This window comes from Balaenoptera acutorostrata, chromosome 2 (genome assembly GCF_949987535.1).
Source record: "Balaenoptera acutorostrata chromosome 2, mBalAcu1.1, whole genome shotgun sequence".
Classification (NCBI taxonomy): domain Eukaryota; kingdom Metazoa; phylum Chordata; class Mammalia; order Artiodactyla; family Balaenopteridae; genus Balaenoptera; species Balaenoptera acutorostrata.
The window spans coordinates 147,678,990-147,693,027 of NC_080065.1; the positions used below are offsets into that span (position 1 = coordinate 147,678,990).

General features: G+C 37.2%; 1 protein-coding gene across 8 annotated transcripts in view; it reads right to left on the reverse strand.

Annotated features, from left to right (window-relative positions):
- GABRB2 (gamma-aminobutyric acid type A receptor subunit beta2) overlaps positions 1-14,038 on the reverse strand; it is a 326,677-nt gene that overhangs the window by 179,362 nt on the left and 133,277 nt on the right. For all 8 annotated transcript variants that reach the window (XR_009007236.1, XM_007171423.3, XM_057541423.1 and 5 more), the window contains exon 6: positions 2,165-2,247. Coding sequence is in view for 7 of the 8 variants with exons in the window: in XM_007171423.3 (XP_007171485.1) it covers positions 2,165-2,247 (83 nt within the window). In the remaining variant the exon portion in view is untranslated. The remainder of the gene's footprint in view (positions 1-2,164; positions 2,248-14,038) is intronic.

A 14,038-nucleotide genomic window follows, 5' to 3' on the forward strand; every position in this document is an offset into this window, starting at 1 on the left:
AAATCTTAGAAGTACTTAACATACACAAACACACACACACACACACACACACACACAAGGTAACTATGTGAAGTGATGAATGTATTAACTAACCATATTGTGGTAATCATTTTGCAATACATACACATAACAAATCATCACACTGTACATCTTAAACTCACACAATGACATATGTCAATTATATCTCAAAAAAGCTGGAAAAATCTATATCATTTACCACGATAATTGTGAACTGAAATGAGATATGTAAAAGCCCCTTTGTAAAACTTAAACTTTCTAAAAGTCTAAGGAGTTATCATGTTTTTTTTTAAATTAATTAATTAATTTATTTATTTTTGGTTACGTTGGGTCTTTGTTGCTGCGTGAGGGCTTTCTCTAGTTGTGGTAAGCGGGGGCTACTCTTCGTTGCTGTGCACGGGCTTCTCATTGCGATGGCTTCTCTTGTTGCAGAGCATGGGCTCTAGGTGCGTGGGCTTCAGTAGTTGTGGCACGCAGGTTTCAGTAGTTGTGGCACATGGGCTTAGTTGCCCCACGGCATGTGGGATCTTCCAGATCAGGGCTCCAACCCGTGTCTCCTGCATTGGCAGGCAGATTCTTAACCACTGTGCCACCAGGGAAGTCCAGGAGTTATCATGTTAATTTTTAAATATTTATGTCAAAAAAATATTCATGTCAGAATTATATTTTAATTACATGGAACACTTGGATGCTGCCTGTGTCCTTAGGCATCATCGGTTCTTCAAAATAAAAAGGCCTTGTTTACTACTATGAGGGTTGTGAAAGGCGCAAGTGACATAACATCAGTGCAGGTGCTTTAACCATGTACAATTATGATTATTTAAAATTCCAGTCAAATTCTACCACAAAAAAATGATCTTACCACAAAAATTCATTAGTAGTACACAGCAACATACTTTTTTCAAAACATCCTTACATCAGCAATTTGAAACAACCAAAGAATTTGAATTTTGAAGAACATCATTCTCTAAACTGTGTCGTGAGTTACAAAAATGCAAAGTTATCCGAGAGGTATCTACATAAAAATAATCATCAAAATCCCTTGGACCAATTTCATTAAATAGTTCTTTATGTCAAAGATCTAATGTGAAAATAATGATGATTTGGAAATACAAGTATGCAATCAGGTTCTTCAAAAAGTGCATGTAAATTTAATTATCCCTCGAAGCTATTTTTTGAAATGGGCAAAAATACCAGCAATGTGTCATAAATGCAGTATTTCTGCTCAGAGCAGTGATTTAGAGTTTCGTGGCTCGCCAAGGCTATAGTTCCTCCCAAAGACTGAGAGTATCCACAAAGCAGTCAAGCTAGTCATTATCTAGAATGCTGGATATAAAATCATCAGCTTTCAATTGTTTGATAGGATTAAATAGGAAAACATTGCAAAGAATTGAGAGAGAAAAAAGATTTGAAATCCTACTCCACCTCAAACGACCTCTCTGTGTGACCTCTGAAATGGAAATGGGTTATGAAATAAACGCTTTAGCCCACTCAACAGGGTAGGTGACTGAATCGTCAAGAAGGATGCTGAAACTGCGGCCTAGAAAAGCACCAACATTGTAAAACAGGTCAGCACAGGAAGGAGAATAAAAACACACATCCACCAATCTTGCTCATCATATGGCCTTCAGCAAGAAAATGAATTTGAAACAATGAAAATAGTCCCTCGAAATAAAAAACATTCCACCAATCCACACTCTATGAATGTTTTAACTAATCCAGAGGCCACTTTTACTCTGCAATTAATTGCAGAGATAACATTTGTGAAAGGCAAAGGCAATAAGGACATCTCGTGTCATGCCGCCATCTCCACCTATTTTTCCAAGCCTGTTGCAGCTAGTTGCACCAATTCCATATAATAAATTCCTGAAATAGCCCTTGGTCTCCTTCCAGACTCTTAGTATCTTCCTTTTATTGCTAGATTACTGCTTCCCTACACAACCCTCCCAGGGACTTAGGGATGACACTGAGAGGGTGGCAGCATGACTGAGGGAAGACACTGTGAGTACCTCCCTCCACTAAATTTGGCACGCTAGCACAACCTTTGCAGGACTTGTGGTCTAGATGTGAACCAGGGTAGGAGACCTTTGCCCAAGGAGAACCTTAAAGCCAAGTTCAGTCTAGCTGGGTTGTCATAAAAACTTACAGCTTTCAATTTCCAAGGTGCAGTTTTGTTCATCCAGTGGGTACCGCCTCAGGTCCATCATGCAGGCAGCTGTGGTTGTGATTCTAGAAGAGAAATATCAATGATACATGCTGTTAGCTGGTCCATGACTGAGCTGGAAAAATTAAATCTAAGTCTCAAAGAAGACAGCACTGGGCCTCTAGGAGACTGATTTAGGTTAAGCTCTAACAAAAAAAAAGAGTGCTACAACTTTGGATAACCATTTTCCTTGATGAGCCTCATGATGATTGTACATTAAACAGAGTGGACTAAATCAGTATTCTCCCAAGACGTGGTCCATTACCTACTTGGTACCCAAATCACCTGGGAACGTTTGTTAAACAGGCAGTTCCCATTCTCCAGAAGGTCTTGGGGGTGGGATGGGGCCGTCCCAGGACTCTAGTTTACAAGCATCAAAGGTGATTGAGAAAACCAACATGGATATTACTCTTCTGCTCACATTTGTTTTCTCCTCCCCTTCTCAAGACCCTAAAATCAAACCTTCCAACAATCTTGGCTTTGGTCCATCATTTTTGACCTTTCTATACATAGTGTGGTGCTTTGCAAGTGTGTTTGTATAACACAGAATATGCCTTTCATCTGTCACCTGATTTGCTCTGTCCTCAATAATCTGATATTCTCACAGCCTGTTGGAGAGCTTCCTCCTATCGGTTGGCAGAGTTATTTATTTAGGACACACTGTACCTTTATTAATTTATTTATCAGGGAGAAATGAATATGTCACCTTAATGTCTTTATATTTTTCTGTCACCATTTTTCACTAATCTCACTTTTCACTAATTGAAGACCTGCTAGAAAGAGCCAAAAAACATACAGCCCTAAATGATTTATCAATTTGGTTCCTGATCAATAAGGCAGCACAATGTTATGAAAAAGCAGAAGTTTTAAAACACAACAGACATAGGTTTGGATTCTAATTCTGCCTCACTAACTGTGATACACATCAAGATGGTTAATATCTCCTAACCAGCCTTAGTTTCTTTGTCTGTAAAAAGGGGGCATTCTTAACAACAACAATAATAATAGCCTAACAGAGTTTCTGTATGAACTAACAGAATAATTTATGTAAAGAATATAAAAGAGTCCCTACACATAATAGACCCTTCACATCTGCTGAAAAAAACTAAGAGGAGAAACTGATGTTACATTTGACCAACTTTGGCTTACTCTGCTCCTAGAGGTACTATACTGTGTGTAGGAAACAGAGAAATAAGATGCAGATCCAACTTGGGAGAAACAATCCATAGCTGGACCTTTTTCATTAGAAGGTCTTGGGCAGAGTTTAGACAAGTAGTCCAGGTAGACTGAATCTCTGAAATTCCTTAGTTAGGTGTGAGAGTCCTACTCCTCAGTTGTAGGATGGAAATACATAAATGACTTAATGTAAGTAGTTCATGCCTCTTTAGTTTGATTACTTCTTCATTAAGGTTTGTGCTCTGTTAATTTTTGTTTTCCTCTTTAGTGATAAGTGAGTATCCTAGGGGTGATGTTCATCCTGGGTTCCTTGCTCTCCTTCACCAGGAGATGGCTACTCTGTCTCAACTCCTTTCCACCTCCACTGCCTTCCTCAGTGTCTATGGTCCCACTGCCTCACTTTCATGTTACTATAGTATCTTGGTCTCCTAGCCTCTCCATTTGCCTCCCTACTAACTATAATTCATACAACAGTCAGATGTTTTAAAACCATAGATCAGATTTTATCCCTCCTCTTTAAAATTTTCAGTGGCTCTTCCAAAAAATCCACTCTTGGCTATGGCCTATTGTGCCCTGAGTAATCTTACCCTTCTCTCCCAATATTTTCTCATACCAAGTCCTCACTCACTATTTCCAGCCTTCACATTTGTTCTCTCTGCCTAGAACATGTGTCCCACCCGATATTCACAGAGCATTTTTTCCGATCCTTTAGCTCAAAAATCAACTCTTCTGAAAGGGCTTTCCTAAGCAGCCCACCCAAAGTGGCTGCCTTAACTAATGCTCCATCTTAGCTGTTTATTTCCTTCAAGGAATTATTACAATCTTAAATTATCTTGCTTATTTCTTTTCTTGTAAGAACTATTTTTCCCAGTAAAATTTAAGCTGTTTAAAGACACAGACTTTTTTCTATTTACTGTAAGGGAATCAAACAGTATCTGTTGAAAGGATAAATAAATGAATTATACAGAGTCAAGCAGTTGGTTTTGCTGTGCATAAATCTTTTATTTGGAGGATTATTTTATTGCATCATTTCTCTTTTTTTAAACTTACAATGTGTCTTAGGTTTTAGGGATTCTTTTTATATTTTTAACAGTAATTAAATTTTAATCCACTTAATTAGCATTACATAACTAGTACCAGAGTTTATCTTAGTATTGAACTGATTGTTTTTCCTTTCAATGGAACTGATCAAATACCTATATTTTATAAATTCTAAAAATTATATAAAAATTAACATTCACATTTACTCAGGGTTAAAAAAAGACAATTTATTTTGGCTATGTGATACTTGGCTTAATTTTTCACTGGTCCACTGATATTTTTCAAAGTGTAGATCCAACCTGAATTACCACTAACATACAGGAAACTGAATTGTGTAGAATAGAAATTTTCAAAGGAAATATAATTAGGTGCATAGTGGGCATACCAAATTCTCATGCTATTTATGAAAAATAGCAGACACAATCTCCATCTTGAGACACTAGAGAAAATCAACTTCATTTGATAGAATGAACACAAAAGACATGAAAGGTACAAGAGCATACATACCATAAAAAACGAGAGCCATAAATAGATGATTGATGGTGTAAGTGAGGTGAAATTTGCAATTGCTACTACAGGTTGTAGTTTATACTTTCTGCTGATGCATATTCATGGCAACTAACATTTGTGAACACTAGTGCTGTGAGCAAGAAAAATAAATTGACTAATTCTATTGCAGAAGCAATTGAGTTTCTACTCATGTTTTAAAAATGAAGTATTAAAGTGTTTTTCTCACATCAACAACATTCATATTCACACCGATGTTTTACTTTTTTCAATGCTATAGTATACTTTGTAAAACTAAAAAATATATATAAATGTTTTCTATTTGATGCTTATAAGCATTTGTATCTCCTATTGGATTAAAACAGAAACTGTAGCCAAAATAATCCATTTGGAATACTGATCATACAAACCAGGATGAGTGACCTGAGATAAGTCACTTACACGCTCCAATACTAGGTTGCTCCTGAAACCCTGAACTAAAAACCTGCCATCCTGCTTTGTTGTGAGATGACAAAAGTAGGAAAAAATCTGTAACATTAAATATTCTGCATCTTTTGTTATTACTCACTGCTAATGAGTAAGTACAAGTGGTTACTTGGTAGTGTGCATATGTATATGTTTGTATACATGAAGAAATGTAGAATACCCACACACTTATTTTATAAGCAAAGCAGAGCTATAAAATATGATATATAAATATTCAAAAGAGTCATCATGCCATATGTGTATACGAAATTCTTATTAACAACTTTTAAGACAAAGTACTGACATGTAACAAATCTGCATATTTTCTAGATGCTTTGTGAGATCAGGAACAATTTTTGCCTTATTTCTATCTCAAAAACCTTGCCAGGTGTTGGCATATGTCAATAACCCAAGATTAAAATTAAAAAAATAATAAGAACAACAAGATCAAACAAACAAAGACAGCCATGGTCATAAGTATTCCCAAACTGAGGATTTTGAAGCAATTCTCTAGATTAAGTGTCTGATTTAATTTGTATAAAAAATTCTCAAGCAAATTTAAAAGTCAAAATCATCCTTACAGAAGAAGCTACCCTGAAGTGAATCTTACTCAGAAAAGCTCAATGATCAACATCAAAATCTATTCTCGGGGACTTTCAGATTTATAACAGGGTTGTTTCTCTAAGAATAAGTCAATAAAACAAATATACTTAAAGGGTTTTTCATGAACATGCCTTTCTGAATCCTGATAAAGATCCTTAATGGGCCTTAAAGTACTCAACATCACTACTAGGAGTCTTTGAAGTGAAGCTAGTAACTCATTAGGCAGGCATCCTGATTAAGTTTCAAGACCATTGTGAAATACATGAAGACAGTTCTGTTTTCAATCAAAGGAAACAGTCAAGGATACCTACAAAATTTACCTCATTTACCTGTAGCAAATTTTCTATAGTTAAAAATGAAAACGTGTCTTCTTTGGGGCTGAATACTGTGGCATGAAGAGAGCCACCTTTGGGGAATACCGATTATTCTGACTGGGCTAAGAGATTTTTAGATAAATTTGTATTCCTCAGCCATTGGGCACTGCCATCCAAAAATGATTTATGTCATAAAATACCGACATAGTGCAAGAAAACTAAATGTGTAACATAAAATAAGAGTCACTAAAGGCATGCATAAAATCAAGAAATACAACAACTATGACAGCATTTCATATCAAAGCCATAATACATATTTTATGGTGTCATTACCTGAGATTTACTGATACTACTATATCATTCCAAGTTTGAATATAACCAAAGACAGTCATTAAGTAATAATAAATGCCTCTGCCACTCAGCCAATAGGAAATAACTCAGAATCATCAACGTGACACACTTGGGGTCTTTCAGCAGATTCTTCAAGAGGGACTTCAGGAGCTAGAATACATGGTTAAACATGTGCCTTAACATGTGAAAACTTGTTAGGATTTCAACCAGAGATTATCAAAAAGTGACTCTGGTCTTTTACTTTGTTTGATTTCTTTATCTAGACAACCATCCAGCTATTCCACACAAAAAAATTTGTTTTCAGCATCTTTGTATATTTTTTAAGAAAGTCAGCTGCCTTATCTTCAACTATATTCAAAACATATTGTTCTAATTCACCACACGCTTTTCCTTTGTTCAAAATGTACATTTACCTAAAAGCACAACTTATTCTAATTACAAAGAATAAAGGAACCCCCTGGTAGTAGTAGGCAGCATTAATAGAGAAAAATTAGGATGTTAAAAAAGGTCAGTTATCAAAAAATATATTGATACACACTTTGCGAGCTGTAAAACAAACATTAAAGACTTCAGCTCTGGGGGAAAATTCCAATTACTGAATTTAAGCATTAGAGGATGAACTGAAACTTCAAAGAGTTCTAAAGAGCTCATCTGAGTCATTTCCCACAAAGGTACTTAAAATTTTTTGTTTTAATATCTCCAAGAAGACTTGACATTATTTTGTATCTTACAACTATTTTAGCTGGGAAACTAATTTCTCACATATATCCGCTCTTGTGATATGTTCTTGCTTTCTGTAGAGTAGATAGAACATTTCCTGTAGGGTTTAGGTGACTTCAGCTCTGGCATTCTCGATAATAATAAACATACCTCAAATTAATTGACTACTTACTATATTCCAGACATGATCTAGTGTTACTGAAATGTATCATCTCATTTAACATGAGTGTCCTATTACTATTCCCATTCTACAGATAAGAAAATTGAGAGAGGGCAGACAGAAGAAGCAAGAACTACAATCCTGCAGCCTGTGAAATGAAAACCACATTCACAGAAAGATAGAAAAAAGGAAAAGGCAGAGGACTATGCACCACATGAAGGAACAAGATAAAACCCCATAAAAACACCTAAAGAAGGGGAGATAGGCAATCTTCTAAAAAAAAATTCAGAATAATGATAGTAAAGATGATCCAGGACCTCGGAAAAAGAATGCAGGCAAAGATCAAGAAGATGAAAGAAATGTTTAACAAACACCTAGAAGAATTAAAGAACAAACAAACAGAGATGAACAGTACAATAACTGAAATGAAAAACACACTAGAAGGAATCAATAGCAGAATAACTGAGGCAGAAGAAAGGATAAGCGACCTGGAAAACAGAATGGTGGAATTCACTGCCACGGAGCAGTGAGTAAAGAATTAAAAAAAAAAAAGAATTAAAAGAAATGAAGACAGAGAGGTTTGGTGAGGTTGGGTGAGCAAACACAGACCCTTTAAAGTAATACTGCGAACTGGCTGCTGGACAATCATTGACAGGAAGACCCTGGACTTCACCAAGGAGGATACCCCACGTCCAAGTACAGAGGAGAAGCCACAGTGAGACGGTAGGAGGGGCGCAATCAGAGTAAAATCAAATCCCATAACTGCTGGGTGGGTGACTCACAGACTGGCGAACACTTATACCACAGAAGTCCACCCACTGCAGTGAAGGTTCTGAGCCCCACGTCAGGCTTCCCAACCTGGGGGTCCGGCAACGGGAGGAGGAATTCCTAGAGAATCAGACTTTGAAGTCTAGTGGGAATTGATTGCAGGACTGTGACAGGACTGGGGGAAACAGAGACCCCACTCTTGGAGGGCACACACAAAGTAATGTGTGCATCGGGACCCAGGGGAAGGAGCAGTGACCCTGGGGGAGACTGAACCAGACGTACCTGCTAGTGTTGGGGGGTCTCCTGCCGAGGCAAGTGGTGGCTCTGTTTCACCGTGGGGATAAGGACACTGGCAGCAGAGGTCCTGGGAAGTTCTCCTTGGCGTGAGCCCTCCCAGAGTCGGCCATTAACCCCACCAAAGAGCACGGGTAGGCTCCAGTGTTGGGTTGCCTCAGGCAAAACAACCAAAAAGGAGGGAACCCAGCCCCACCCATCAACAGTCAAGTAGATTAAGGTTTTACTGAGCTCTGACCGCCACAGCAACAGGGAGGGAACCCGGCCCCACCCATCAACAGTCAAGTGGATTAAGGTTTTACTGAGCTCTGACTGCCACAGCAACAGTCAGCTCTACCCACCACCAGAGCCTCCCATCAAGCCTCTTAGATAGCCTCAACCACCAGAGGGCAGACAGCAGAAGCAAGAAAAACTACAATCCTGCAGCCTGTGGACCAAAAACCACAGTTACAGAAAGACAGACAAGATGAAAAGGCAGAGGGCTATGTACCAGATGAAGGAACAAGAAAAAACCCCAGAAAAACAACTAAATGAAGTGCAGATAGGCAACCTTCCAGAAAAAGAATTCAGAATAATGATAGTGAACATGATCCAGGACCTCGGAATAAGAATGGAGGCAAAGATTGAGAAGATGCAAGAAATGATTAACAAAGACCTAGAAGAATTAAAGAACAAACAAACAGAGATGACCAATACAATAACTGAAATGAAAACTACACTAGAAGGAATCAATAGCAGAATAACTGAGGCAGAAGAACGGATAAGTGACCTGGAAGACAGAATGGTGGAATTCACTGCTGCGGAACAGACTAAAGAAAAAAGAATGAAAAGAAATGAAGACAGCCTAAGAGACCTCTGGGACAACATTAAAAGCAACAACATTCGCATTATAGGGGTCCCAGAAGGAGAAGAGAGAGAGAAAGGACCAGAGAAAATATTTGAAGAGATTATAGTCGAAAACTTCCCTAACATGGAAAAGGAAATAGCCACCCAAGTCCAGGAAGGGCAGAGAGTCCCATACAGGATAAACCCAAGGAGAAACACGCCAAGACACATAGTAATCAAAGTGGCAAAAATTAAAGACAAAGAAAAATTATTGAAAGCAGCAAGGGAAAAACGACAAATAACATACAAGGGAACTCCCATAAGGTTAACAGCTGATTTCTCAGCAGAAACTCTATAAGCCAGAAGGGAGTGGCGTGATATACGTAAAGTAATGAAAGGGAAGAACCTACAACCAAGATTACTCTACCTGGCAAGGATCTCATTTAGATTTGATGGAGAAATCAAAAGCTTTACAGACAAGCAAAAGCTAAGAGAATTCAGCACCACCAAACCAGCTCTACAACAAATGCTAAAGGAACTTCTCTAAGTGGCAAACACAAGACAAGAAAAGGACCTACAAAAACAAACCCAAAACAATTAAGAAAATGGTCATAGGAACATACATATTGATAATTACCTTAAACGTGAATGGATTAAATGCCCCAACCAAAAGACATAGACTGGCTGAAAGGATACAAAAACAAGACCCATATATATGCTGTCTACAAGAGACCCACTTTAGACCTAGGGACACATACAGACTGAAAGTGATGGGATGGAAAAAGATATTCCATGCAAATGGAAATCAAAAGAAAGCTGGAGTAGCTATACTCATATCAGATAAAATAGACTTTAAAATAAAGAATGTTACAAGAGACAAGGAAGGACACTACATAATGATCCAGGGATCAATCCAAGAAGAAGATATAACAATTATAAATATATATGCACCCAACATAGGACCACCTCAATACATAAGGCACAGATCATCCAAAATGAAAATAAATAAGGAAACAGAAGCTTTAAATGACACAATAGACCAGATAGATTTAATTGATATATATAGGACATTCCATCCAAAAACAGCAGATTACACGTTCTTCTCAAGTGCGCACGGAACATTCTCCAGGATAGAACACATCTTGGGTCACAAATCAAGCCTCAGTAAATTTAAGAAAATTGAAATCATATCAAGCATATTTTCTGACCACAACGCTATGAGATTAGAAATGAATTACAGGGAAAAAAATGTAAAAAAGACAAACACACGGAGGCTAAACAATACGTTACTAAATAACCAAGAGATCACTGAAGAAATCAAAGAGGAAATAAAAAAATACCTAGAGACAAATGACAATGAAAACACGACGACCCAAAACCTATGGGATGCAGCAAAAGCAGTTCTAAGAGGGAAGTTTATAGCTATACAAGCCTACCTAAAGAAACAAGAAAAATCTCAAGTAAACAATCTAACCTTACACCTAAAGAAACTAGAGAAAGAAGAACAAACAAAACCCAAAATTAGCAGAAGGAAAGAAATCATAAAGATCAGAGCAGAAATAAATGAAATAGAAACAAAGAAAACAATAGCAAAGATCAATAAAACTAAAAGTTGGTTCTTTGAGAAGATAAACAAAATTGATAAGCCATTAGCCAGACTCATCAAGAAAAAGAGGGAGAGGACTCAAATCAATAAAATCAGAAATGAAAAAGGAGAAGTTACAACAGACACCGCAGAAATACAAAGCATCCTAAGAGACTACTACAAGCAACTTTATGCCAATAAAATGGACAACCTGGAAGAAATGGACAAATTCTTAGAAAGGTATAACCTTCCAAGACTGAACCAGGAAGAAACAGAAAATATGAACAGACCAATCACAAGTAATGAAACGGAAACTGTGATTAAAAATCTTCCAACAAACAGAAGTCCAGGACCAGATGGCTTCACAGGTGAATTCTATCAAACATTTAGAGAAGAGCTAACACCCGTCCTTCTCAAACTCTTCCAAAAAATTGCAGAGGAAAGAACACTCCCAAACTCATTCTATGAGGCCACCATCACCCTGATACCAAAACCAGACAAAGACACTACAAAAAAAGAAAATTACAGACCAATATCACTGATGAATATAGATGCAAAAATCCTCAACAAAATACTAGCAAACAGAATCTAACAACACATTAAAAGGATCATACACCACGATCAAGTGGGATTTATCCCAGGGATGCAAGGATTCTTCAATATACGCAAATCAATCAATGTGATACACCATATTAACAAGTTGAAGAATAAAAACCATATGATCATCTCAATAGATGCAGAAAAAGCTTTTGACAAAATTCAACACCCATTTATGATAAAAACTCTCCAGAAGGTGGGCATAGAGGGAACCTACCTCAACATAATAAAGGCCATATATGACAAACCCACAGCAAACATCATTCTCAATGATGAAAAACTGAAAGCATTTCCTCTAAGATCAGGAACAAGACAAGGATGTCCACTCTCACCACTATTATTCAACATAGTTCTGGAAGTCCTAGCCACGGCAATCAGAGAAGAAAAAGAAATAAAAGGAATACAAATTGGAAAAGAAGAAGTAAAACTGTCACTGTTTGCGGATGACATGATACTATACATAGAGAATCCTAAAACTGCCACCAGAAAACTGCTAGAGCTAATTAATGAATATGGTAAAGTTGCAGGATACAAAGTTAATGCACAGAAATCTCTTGCATTCCTATACACTAATGATGAAAAATCTGAAAGAGAAATTATGGAAACACTCCCATTTACCATTGCAACAAAAAGAATAAAATACCTAGGAATAAACCTACCTACGGAGACAAAAGACCTGTATGCAGAAAACTATAAGACACTGATGAAAGAAATTAAAGATGATACCAACAGATGGAGAGATATACCATGTTCTTGGATTGGAAGAATCAACATTGTGAAAATGAGTATACTACCCAAAGCAATCTACAGATTCAATGCAATCCCTATCAAATTACCAATGGCATTTTTTACAGAACTAGAACAAAAAATCTTAAAATTTGTATGGAGACACCGAAGACCCCGAATAGCCAAAGCAGTCTTGAGGGAAAAAAATGGAGCTGGAGGAATCAGACTCCCTGACTTCAGACTATACTACAAAGCTACAGTAATCAAGACAATATGGTACTGGCACAAAAACAGAAACATAGATCAATGGAACAAGATAGAAAGCCCAGAGATTAACCCACGCACCTATGGTCAACTAATCTATGACAAAGGAGGCAAAGATATACAATGGAGAAAAGACAGTCTCTTCAATAAGTGGTGCTGGGAAAACTGGACAGCTACATGTAAAAGAATGAAATTAGAATACTCCCTAACACCATACACAAAAATAAACTCAAAATGGATTCGAGACCTAAATATAAGACTGGACACTATAAAACTCTTAGAGGAAAACATAGGAAGAACACTCTTTGACATAAATCACAGCAAGATCTTTTTTGATCCACCTCCTAGAGTAATGGAAAGAAAAACAAAAATAAACAACTGGGACCTAATGAAACTTCTAAGCTTTTGCACAGCAAAGGAAACCATAAACAAGACGAAAAGACAACCCTCAGAATGGGAGAAAATATTTGCAAATGAATCAATGGACAAAGGATTAATCTCCAAAATATATAAACAGCTCATTCAGCTCAATATTAAAGAAACAAATACCCCAATCCAAAAATGGGCAGAAGACCTAAATAGACATATCTCCAAAGAAGACATACAGATGGTCACGAAGCACATGAAAAGATGCTCAACATCACTAATTATTAGAGAAATGCAAATCAAAACTACAATGAGGTATCACCTCACTCCTGTTAGAATGGGCATCATCAGAAAATCTACAAACAACAAATGCTGGAGAGGGTGTGGAGAAAAGGGAACCCTCTTGCACTGTTGGTGGGAATGTAAATTGATACAGCCACTATGGAGAACAATATGGAGGTTCCTTAAAAAACTAAAGATAGAATTACCATATGACCCAGCAATCCCACTACTGGGCATATACCCAGAGAAAACCGTAATTCAAAAAGACACATGCACCCGAATGTTCATTGCAGCACTATTTACAATAGCCAGGTCATGGAAGCAACCTAAATGCCCATCAACAGACGAATGGATAAAGAAGATGTGGTACATATATACAATGGAATATTACTCAGCCATCAAAAGGAACGAAATTGAGTCATTTGTTGAGACATGGATGGATCTAGAGACTGTCATACAGACTGAAGTAAGTCAGAAAGAAAAACAAATATCATATATTAATGCATGTATGTGGAACCTAGAAAAATGGTACAGATGAGCCAGTTTGCAGGGCAGAAGTTGAGACACAGATGTAGAGAATGGATATATGGACACCAAGGGGGGAAAACTGCAGTGGGGTGGGGATGGTGGTGTGCTGAATTGGGCGATTGGGATTGAAATGTATACACTGATGTGTATAAAATTGATGCCTAATAAGAACCTGCAGTATAAAAAAACAAACAAAACAACTAATACTAAACTTTCATTGGGCTATTTGTATGGAAATATGTTAA